Consider the following 10,657-nt stretch of genomic DNA (forward strand, 5'->3'; position numbering starts at 1 on the left):
GGGGCAGAGACAGGAACAGAGTCAGGGACAAAGACAGGGACAGGGACAGGGACAGAGACAGAGACAGAGACAGGAACAGAGTCAGGGACAAAGACAGGGACAGACAGAGCAGCTCCTGAAACTTTAAGCCGGACTGTCTTCCAGCAGCTTGACTGTAGCAGCACCGTCTCTGAGCCACATGATCACGGTCTGATTTCCACGCTGCTCCCCACTGAACCTGCACCGTGCCCCGCCTCCGCCCCCCCTCAGCCCAGACGTCAGCTGCAGGAGAGCGGGCAACAGTGATTTAAACACGGCCAGAGAGGGAAGGTGTCTGTGTGAGAGACAGGAGCGCATGTGGAAAGAGTGAGAGTGTGCCACACGGTGGAGCAAAGACGAACCAAATCTAAATTTCCCCTCCTCCCCCTGAGCGCAACAAAGTTTTGACATCCCCAACAAACAAACTTTTTTACTGTCCCACATTTTCTCTTGGCTCAACTTTTTCCACATTTCTTACAGCAACAAGTGTCGCTGGCAACCAGCATCCAGCAACCAGCAACTGGCGACAGCTTGTCTTTACATTATCTTTCCACACACAGAAAAAAAGAAAAGAAATGGCAACGACATATTAGCTGTCGCTCAGTGCGCCGCGGCCACCCAGTGTGCCACCGCCGTGACACCGGACTGCGATGATCGTGTCCAACGTGAGCCTGAGCGGCTGCGCAGGGGTCAACAGCGCTCTGTGCGCCGCAGCCGGGGAAGGGCACTTGGGGGGAGGCTCATACCGGACCACCCTCACCCCGACGGGGCACCTGATTGTGGCCGTGTGCCTTGGCTTCATCGGCACTCTCGGACTTATGAACAACCTGCTGGTGCTCGTGCTCTTCTGCCGCTACAAGATGCTGCGGTCGCCCATCAACCTGCTCCTGATTAACATTTCCATCAGCGACCTGCTGGTGTGCGTACTGGGGACTCCGTTCAGCTTCGCCGCCAGCACGCAGGGACGGTGGCTCATAGGAGACGGCGGATGCGTGTGGTACGGATTCGCCAACTCCCTCTTTGGTGAGTAGAAATGCGGAATCTAATAGAGCATTGACAGTTTATTTTTGCGTTTCTGTTCCATTTGTAGATGACTGTGTATTTGTGGTTGTGAGCGATGTTGCGCTGCATGTGTGGATCCTTCTCGGAGCACTGCGCTCGTGTTAAGCCTCATTTCTGGGCTCGAAATTGAGGATTTTGACACATTAGAAAAATATTTGACTCTCTTTCTGTATAAGGCACGCGGTGATGTGCACGGTACGTCTTTGTGGTCGTGTCAAACTTTCAGATTAAAGGCTGAAAATCGGCGGAGCTGGATGATTTGGACAATGAGAAAATGCGTATGCGCCAAATTCCTCAAACCTTTATATTACTCTGCATATTCATTAGTGTTTCATGCCTCCACACACTTTGACACTGTCCTTCCCGTCTCTTAAGCTTCCTCTCTTAATTTGGGTGTGATCATCCTGCAGTCTGCCCTCACGGAGATTGTTAAGGTCTTGGTAAAGGCGCGGGGTACCTTATTATCGCTAATTGCGTAAAAACGCGCAATTCACAGTATGTTTGGGGAAGTTGCAGATCACAGACTCGCAGGATTCACACCCACTGTCCCTGATGGTGCCCCGCATGCAGGTGCGCAGGTATCGTGCAGGTGATGAGTTGTAAAAAGCAGTCTTGTGTGTCATTATCTCTGGCTGGTGCTGCATGCCAGGCTGTTGAATCACTTCCTGAGCTGCACGTGCATGCATTTTCACGGCATATGATCGCTGGGGGTATTTAGGAAAGCATATGGTGCACTCAGTGCTTCCTTACAGACGCTTAGTCATTTGTTCAAATGTCATTAGGAACTCTGAGAAGCTGCCACGCAGGACTGTCAGCGGGTGATTTGGCTGCCGCGCGTGCTGGACGTGAATGTACAGCCTGCTATTAAATGGCCGCTAAATGCTTGTTACCGTACAGCTGAGTGACTGTGCCCGAGGCAAGGGAAGCCTCATCACTGTTCATTTAGCTGCCCGTGCAGATCTGTGGCGGGTTTGTGAGGGGACGCGGTCTCAGTGCCTGCGCAGAGCTGTGGCAGATGCAGCGGCAGCATTTGTTGCAGGATAAAATCGCCCGGGGGAGATGTGTAATGAGGAGGGAGAGTCTGGTCCCACCTTCGCTCAGGAGTGCTGATATCGATGCAAATGGGGCACAATGATGCAACTGAGGAAACGGCACTAACTCAGTCAGCTGGAGCAGTGCCAGGCTGGGACACTGAGCTCCAAAGAAAAGCTTAGTGTTCATTATTTGGAGGGTTGCTATGTGAAAACTGCAAATAATAAGTTTTGTATTGAGCATAAAAGAGAGAATACGATTAATTTCCCCTGAGCACCTTATCAATCAATGCTTCAGATGTATGTGTTTGAGTAATTTGGATGAAATGATGCCAAAACTGAGAGGGAACTCATTTACAGAATGCTCTAAACATAAAAATGTTGTACTCTTATTAGGAGTGGTTGGCCTGATGCCTCATTTGAAGTTCTTTAATGAACAGGCTTTCTTGGTATCAGTCCCACTAATTGCTTTAAAAGCTTCCCAAAGCATCCAAACAACCTTTGAAGGCCAGGCGGCCTGAGAGATGGGGTTTTTAAAAACACTAATTTCTCCACTCTTTGACATGAACACGTTTTAACATTTGCACCGGTGTGTTTTATACAAGTTCCAATTAAAGTGAATTTTTAAAACAATATTTGGCAGATTTAAAAGTTTTTGAACAGAAGATCAGCTCACTGCTGCTCAGCTTCATAATCTATTATTAACACTAACGTTTCCATCCTCCTGGACTTTCGACAACACCATTATTTCAAACATTGAGCTTACACAGAAACTGCCCCTCCCATTTCACCAACACATTCTCATTCCGACCTCATCATGGACTTTACACGTCAACATCATGAAAGGTACCCTGGGTGTGTTGGTTGTTGACGTTCTGAGACACCGTGCCAAGTTGAGCTTGTTGCATGCATTGTCTTCTTTCAAAGTACACTTCTTCTTTCACAGGAAATTTAACGTTTACATACAGTCTCTTTCAAAATAAAAGCACTACATCGGTACAACCACGAATTTATGTTGTTTTTTTCCTTCAACAACCAAAACACGTGGTTAGGTTTAAGAAAAAAGAACTGGGTTTGGCTTTGGAGTCTTACAGGACACAAACACCGCTCTCTTGGGTGAAAGTCAGTGTTCGTTGGACCCGTCCACCACCCCTCCCGCCCACCCCGCATGGACTTTTGCCACCTTAACTTTCGTCCTTGTCCAGCCATGTTTCCTTCTGTCGCCGTTTAACTATAACGCTGGATTTCGACGACTTTGGAGTAAGACTGGGCTCATTTCACAAGTGTGCATAGTGTGAGGGAATTAATCAGCTGTGGGTGTGTTTCTCAATAACTGACAACATGTCACATATCCCACAAACAAAAGAACCAGTACCTGTACTACAGAGTTAGCGACGTAACTTCAGGGTTAGCTCTGGGTTTTCAGCACTACAAAGCTGGTTCTCTTTATACTGGGATAAATCACTGTGGTAACTGATGCTGAACACCTAACTTGCTCCAGAGCAGGTTAACTTCAGAGTATTGGATCAGCCTGTCAACATCCCGAAATCTGACAATCAGATCACTGAAGAAAAAAGTAGCCATGGACAAAAGCTCGGAGTCGCAGGTAAAAAAGAGGAGCCTATATATTGTTATAGGTCAGTAGAATCATTTCATTGTCCCAGGGCTCTAAAACAGAGCGTCTAACAAACAGAGATTGTTTACAAACTGAACACATGATTTTAACTTATGCAAATTTATTTTAGTACGCAGTGACAGTGTTGATATTTGACACTCCAATTCATCACTGCAGCTCAAAATAACATGAGACACCTGTGTGATGAGAACTGGGATAAAACAGATGATATCTCATTAGTAAAATAATCCACACTGTTAATTGGCTCCTGTTATTATAAATGGAACATTTCAGTCAGACAGACCTCGTCAGTCATTGACTACTTTTACACTCTTTACTTCAGCAGCAGAAACAGTCTGATGTTACTTTAAAGTGTTTTATGTGACAGATTCAGGGAAGTTTCATCATCATCCAACTAAACAGCAAAATATACTCTATTCTAATGTCACTATGTAATAGCTATGATATGAAGAAACCTACTTCATTCATGGTTCTGATTATGTCGCTCATAATTAACACCCCCGCCTCTTTGCTCGTGGCTGGATAGAAAAACCCAGAGTTGACTGAACTGGTTGATAACCAGCTCTGTAGTGTTGGTTATCCAGACGGCCGATGTGACGGGTTAGTCAAACCAGATAATGAGAAGATATACTGGGTAGGTTGAACTGGCTTTGTAGTACAGGCCTCTGGGAACAAGAAAAACAGAGGGAAAACGAGCCAGGTCTCACTCCAAAGTGGTCGAAATCCGGTTGCCGTTATAGTTTAACAGCCCCTGGTGGCCTCAGGGGGAAACACAACAGGACAAGGACGAAAGTTGAGGCAGCGAAACTCCGACTGGGGCAGGTGGGAGGAGTGGTGGATGGGTCTAACAAACACCAGAGACCAGTATTCGTGTTCCATAAGATTCTAAAGCCAAACCCTGTTCTTTTTTCCTAAACCTAACCACGTGGTTTTGTTGTTGAAGGAACCCAGGGTACCTTGCATGTTGTGTATGTGGATGTGGGAAGTCCACAACCAAAAGCCCTCAGAGTTCTCCTTGTTCATACTGAGCGGCGTGCTTGACTGATCAGATGTCAAAAACTTGTATTCATTCACATATCATCTCATATCTATCGTCTAGCTAACAACTTCACTGAATCAGAAGTTGGTTATACTCGTATAGATGGCCAAATTATAACGGACATGTTTTAATAATCTGTCACCCCACTTTGTTTCAGGCGATATGGCCCAAAGAAATGAACGCAGCCGCTGGTATTCATGGTCAGCTTCTTTTAAAAATGACTTCCTACAGTTCACTGATCACTGGAATAAAACATGCCAACTTTCTGCATGGCTTTTAACAGGATTACCTCCCTATACAACAGCATACTGACTGCATACTGCACTTTGGACGTCCTTAATCAGCAGCCGTAGCTTTAGTCTGATGAAGTTTATATAAAGGACCTATAAATCTAACACAAGGGTTCTTCGTGAGTGCATCTAATCTCCTGATGCATAAAACCTATGGGTAGCCATGCACCCACTAACAAACACACAAGCCAAATGTCATGGCTTCTAAAACCTGCGGTAACTAAAGATTTAGACTGTTTGTTGTCATCTAGAGCAGGACTATTACCTGCTGTACTCGGTGAAAGGTGACGTAAGAAAAACCTTCTGGGACAGAATTTAGCAGCTGATTTGTTGCTTCCCTGCACCTCTGTGACTCTGACCACTGGGACTGTGTATCTGCACAGTGACAGCAGACCCTGGACTGACTGTGAGACAATGGGCTCCTGGACAGAGACATGTGAACTGTCCCCTGACTCCTAGAGGGGCAGGACACCCAGTCTGAATGAGACACACTCTGTGGCTATTTGCATGAATGTTTTGGGAGTTTTGTATCTCTTTGTGGTAGTTTTTCATCTCCGTCGTAGTTTAGCAACTTTTTGTGATAGTTTACATCCATTTGCAAAAATTTTGCATCTGTTTGTGTTTTTTTTATTCAATTGTGGTAGTTTTGCTTTTCTGTGGTAGTGTTGCATCTCTGTGGTATTGGAATCTCTTTGTGGTAGTTTGGTATTTCTTTAAAGCAGTTTTTCATCCCTGTGGTAGCTTTGCATGTCGAAGTAGTTTTGCATCTCTTTTTGGTAGTTTTGTATCTCTGTGGTACTTTTACATTTCTTTATGGTAGTTTTGTATTTTTTTATGGTAGTTTTGCATTTCTTTATGGTAGTTTTGTATCTCTGTGGTAGTTTTGTATTTCTTTATGGTAGTTTTATATTTCTTCATGGTAGTTTTGCATTTCTTTATGGTAGTTTTGTATTTCTTTATGGTAGATTTGCATGTCTTTAAAGCAGTTTTTCATCCCAGCGGTAGCTTTGCATTTCTGTGGTAGTTTTGCATCTCTGTGGTAGTTTTGCATCTCTTTATGGTAGTTTTGCATTTCTGTGGTAGTTTTGTATCTTTGTGGTAGTTTTGCATCTCTGTGGTAGTTTTGCATCTCTTTATGGTAGTTTTGTATCTCTATGGTAGTTTTGTTTCTTTGTGGTAGTTTTGTTTCTCTGTGGTAGTTTTGTATTTTTGTGGTAGTTTTGCATCTCTTTATGGTAATTTTGCATTTCTGTGGTAGTTTTGTATCTCTGTGGTAGTTGTGCATCTCTGTGGTAGTTTTGGATCTCTTTATGATAGTTTTGTATTTCTGTGGTAGTTTTGAATTTCTTTAAAGCACTTTTTCATCCCTGTGGTAGCTTTGCATCTCCGAGGTAGTTTTGTATCTCTTTGTTTGCTGAGGTAGTTTTGTATCTCCTTGTGGTAGTTTTGCATTTCTTTGTGGTAGTTCTGCATCCCAGTGGTAGCTTGGCATCTATTTGTGATAGTTTTGCATCCCTGTGGTAGTCTGGCATCTTTTTGTGGTGATTCTGCATCCCTGTGTTTTTTTAATCTCTGTGGTAGCTTTGTATCTTTGTTTGCATCTCTTTGTGGTAGTTTTTCATCCATTTGGAGTAGTTGTGCAACTCTTAGTGGTAGTTTTGCCTCTGTTTCTATTTCTTTGTGGTAGTTTTTGATCTCCAGGGTAGTGTTGCACCTCTCTTTGGTGTAGTTTTGAGTCTGTTTGCATTTCCTAGTAGAAGTTTTGCATCTCTTGTCATAGTTCTGTGTATCTTTGAGGTAGTTTCACATCTCTTGTGGTAATTTTGCATCTCTGAGGTAGTTTGGCAACTCTTTCTGGTAGTTTTGCATCCTGGTGGTAGTCTGGCATCTTTTTGTGGTAATTCTGCATCCCTGTGTTTTTTTAATCTCTGTGGTAGCTTTTTCATCCATTTGGAGTAGTTTTGCAACTCTTAGTGGTAGTTTTGCCTCTGTTTGTATTTCTTTGTGGTAGTTTTTGATCTGCGGGGTAGTGTTGCACCTCTCTTTGGCGTAGTTTTGCATCTCTTTGTGGTAGTTTTGCATCTCTTTGTGGTAGTTTGTATTGTTTTGTGGTAGTTTTGCATCTATTTGTGGTAGTTTTATGTCTCTTGGAATTCATTTTGAAACTCGGTATTGTTTTGTGTCTCCTTCAGTGACATTTTGCAGGTGATGTTTAGGGGGCCTCCGGACTCCATGGGCCCCTGGGCCTGTGCTTGTTTGGTCAGTTAAGTTATCCATGTAGCAAAGGAAGGAACTAAAGACTCACACAAATTACACTCAGTGAGTCAGATTTATGATGCATACAAGTCCCTCCCTGGCTTTTCTCACCAGGCAGCCCTGTTGCTCTCCCTGGTCTACTGCTACAATTTTCACACAGTATGTTCAACTTAACTAAATTGAATTTTCTTTTGCTTAAGAGCCTCTTGAATCTGTCAAACTTTTAAATTGAAAACAGACTCACAAGCACTACTTCCACTTCCTCTGGGATAAGTTGGCAATTTCCAAAACAAGATTACTACGTTTAGTCATATCACTGAGAATAAAGCGAGCCTCCGACTTTTCTCAGTATCTGGATGTACTCTGATTGTATCCGCTGCCTTGCTAACCCTAGTGTTGTGTCGAGACTTAGCACCATCAGAAGATGTGTAACACTGACATCCACAAGGACCCAATTTATTAAAATCTGTCTGACAGGACTTTGGCGTCTACGAGCTAAAACAGAGCAGGAAGAGGAAACTGTTTGAAAGAGAAAGAGCGATGGCTCCAAGACATCATTAGAACCTCCATTTGTTATGGATGAGTAATTCTTCAATGGCCTCATAAAAACAGAGTGAAAGAAAGAGTGAGGGAGGGTCAGAGCAAGGAAAAGTGAAATTGATTGTTTGGATGAATAACGCTGGGTGCAGCTTTGACAAAGTGACTGTGTCTGTCTTCACCAAATCTCTATAAAGCTTTCCCGAATGATCGATGCTCCTTCGTATTAGAGGGCATCACTGTCAATGACAAAAGACATTGTTAGCTTGGTGTTGGGACATTGTATTCCTGCTCCCTGTTGACATTGATTTCTACTTTATGCTCTTGCTTTTAGCCCATAACTTCTTAGATTTTTGAATGACTGAACAATTGAGGCTCCACCGCTTTGACTTTATGCCAAGAGCACAAACTGAAGACAATTTGTGGAGACGTGTGTGTGCGTGTGCATGCACAAATACTCCCAACACTCTGTACTTTTTCCTTTGCCATCAGCCTCCTGGCATCCATTTAGCCGCTTCACCTCTTTTGCCCGCCTCTTTGCATTTTCCTCTCTATCTCAGTGAACTTTTGTCTTCCATTATCCCATGGATGAACAGGAGAGGATCTTCATTCTGTCTTTATTCGACACCCGGTCTGCGTGACCCTGCATACTGTTGGCTGCCTCCTCCTGCCTCAAGTGGACTCTGCACACAGTCACTGGATTAACCTTGCACTGCTGGGCCCACTCGCTGCATACTGAAGTTAGATTGCCCCCCCCACACACACGCTCACACACAAACCAGCAGAATCGGGCACAGCAATGGATGAACATGTACAGAGGAGAGGAAATGCATAAACATGTGCGTCACGCAGACACAGGCAACACCTGGCCTGAGTGATGTTAATTTGTTGCGACGGTGAGGAGAAGTCTCAGCGGGGAGAAAGAAAGCAGAACAATGCCGCTCCGCCATAAAGGTCAGAGGGAGGGAGCCAGCTAATAAGCCCCTGTAATAAATAGTGTACGAAAGCAGAGACAAAAACGTGTATTGTGGGCGACGGGTGTCTTTGTACACAGACAGCGACACGCCAAAGCAGTCATCCTTAATGTTAGACAGACACTTGCAATCTGATCTCTTATTTTTTTTACTTGCCGGTGCTGTCACAGTAGTTCTGTGCACCTGTGATGACTGAGGGAAAAGACACCGGGATTTATGGAGCAAACACAGCTTTATTTGATCCTGTGTTTTTCATTCAAACTGCCTTTTTATGGATCTACAGTATCAGACAAGTGATACCAAACCAGATGCTTTTAAGCAGACAAGACAGAAACAGTGAGGGAGTATCACGGAGGCAGCAAAACAAGGATGTTCCCTCTTTTTTTATTTCAGATATTATCAGATCATAAGATGTTTCATTTTGGAATATTAGATTCAGCTGCTGCCTTTGATCCTGCCGGAGGACTGGAGGATGGACGGAGGGCGATGTTAGATTTCAGATGCTGTGATGTTACAAAGTTCTGTGGGTGTCTTTTAAATTACGTTGCCTCAAATAAAGATTTACTTGTCACCCACGTTCTGTGTAACAAGAGAAAGGGCTGTTCTCATCAAGAAGGACGACATGTGATGAGATCAGCTGACATAATCAAGTTTTCATATCAAACATCATAATCAGCTGCGATGCTTTTGTAGAGCAGAAGGTTGTTGTCAATTGGTGCAGAAACATGATGATTGCCAGTGTTAAATTTTGATGCCTCTGTAAGCGTCATGGAGGAGAGCTGCTAATTAGCTTTTGCAGCTTTGAGAAAGTGTGATGTGATTTGGCTCCATTTATTCAAGATGTAATCAGTCTGTCTTAAAGATGTGCTAAACAACATGCCCCCATCCTGGGTGTTGGGATGGGAGGCCGCACACAATCCACTCAGAAATCAACTTCTTATTGTCGCAGCATTCTTTGCCTCTTCTTTTCCTGTCAGATAGGAAATCTAGGAGTGTATCATGCTTTCAACATTAGAGATGCACCAATCCAATACACCAGATCAGTATGTCCAATACTGGCCTCATTAAGGGATCCAGGTAGTGTTTTTGCTCTAGTTACATTCATACATTCTGCTGACTCTTGGTGCAGGTGTAAGCCCTGGCCCCACATATAACCCCAATGAGTTCCACACTGTGAGGCAGGTCTAAACATTAAGGACTGTCCGATTGCCCTGGGCAAATATAACGCCACATCAGGCGGGTCAATCTAGCAACTTACTTCAATCAGGCAAGTGATAAAAAATAATGAAACACACTGTCTTTTCCAGAGCTGATGATGAAAGTTGCTAAGGAGTGAGAATCTCACTTCCTCATCAACTCTGTGTAGAGTTGCACATGTGCAGTACTGATAAGGCACTTTCCTAAACTTAGCTGTGCAGTTTTGTGTCCTGTCCAACTTGTGTCCTGGTTCAAAGAAGAGCCACTTGGTTGGAATCAAATTCAAGGGCTTTTTTGACTCATCCATCCACCCTGACCTCCTCTCTAGAAGATTTAGGAGCGCTACAAGTCGTAAGTGACACAGTTTTAGGCAACTGAACTAATGACAAATGCTTTTGTTTTCCTTGTGAGGAAACTCTCTTTACCCAGTGATAAAGTGCTCAGGTCCTTTTTGCCAGTTAGTGAATTTAAAGGATAGCTAAACTGTTGGCACCTAGCAGTTGCTTCCACCTCTTCACATCCCAAAGGTGCTCTACTGGATTGAGATCTGGTGACTGTGGAGGCCATTGGAGTACAGTGAACTCATTGTCATGTTCAAGAAACCAGTTTGAGATGAT

General features: G+C 43.9%; 1 protein-coding gene across 1 annotated transcript in view; it reads left to right on the plus strand.

Annotated features, from left to right (window-relative positions):
- The first annotated feature begins 550 nt into the window (after positions 1-550).
- The window catches only part of tmtopsa (teleost multiple tissue opsin a), a 113,692-nt gene continuing 103,585 nt past the window's right edge, over positions 551-10,657 (plus strand). The window contains exon 1 of the mRNA XM_050032613.1: positions 551-1,041. Coding sequence (XP_049888570.1) covers positions 669-1,041 — 373 coding nt within the window. The 5' untranslated portion in view covers positions 551-668. The remainder of the gene's footprint in view (positions 1,042-10,657) is intronic.

This window comes from Epinephelus moara, chromosome 21 (genome assembly GCF_006386435.1).
Source record: "Epinephelus moara isolate mb chromosome 21, YSFRI_EMoa_1.0, whole genome shotgun sequence".
NCBI classification, from domain to species: Eukaryota; Metazoa; Chordata; class Actinopteri; order Perciformes; family Serranidae; genus Epinephelus; species Epinephelus moara.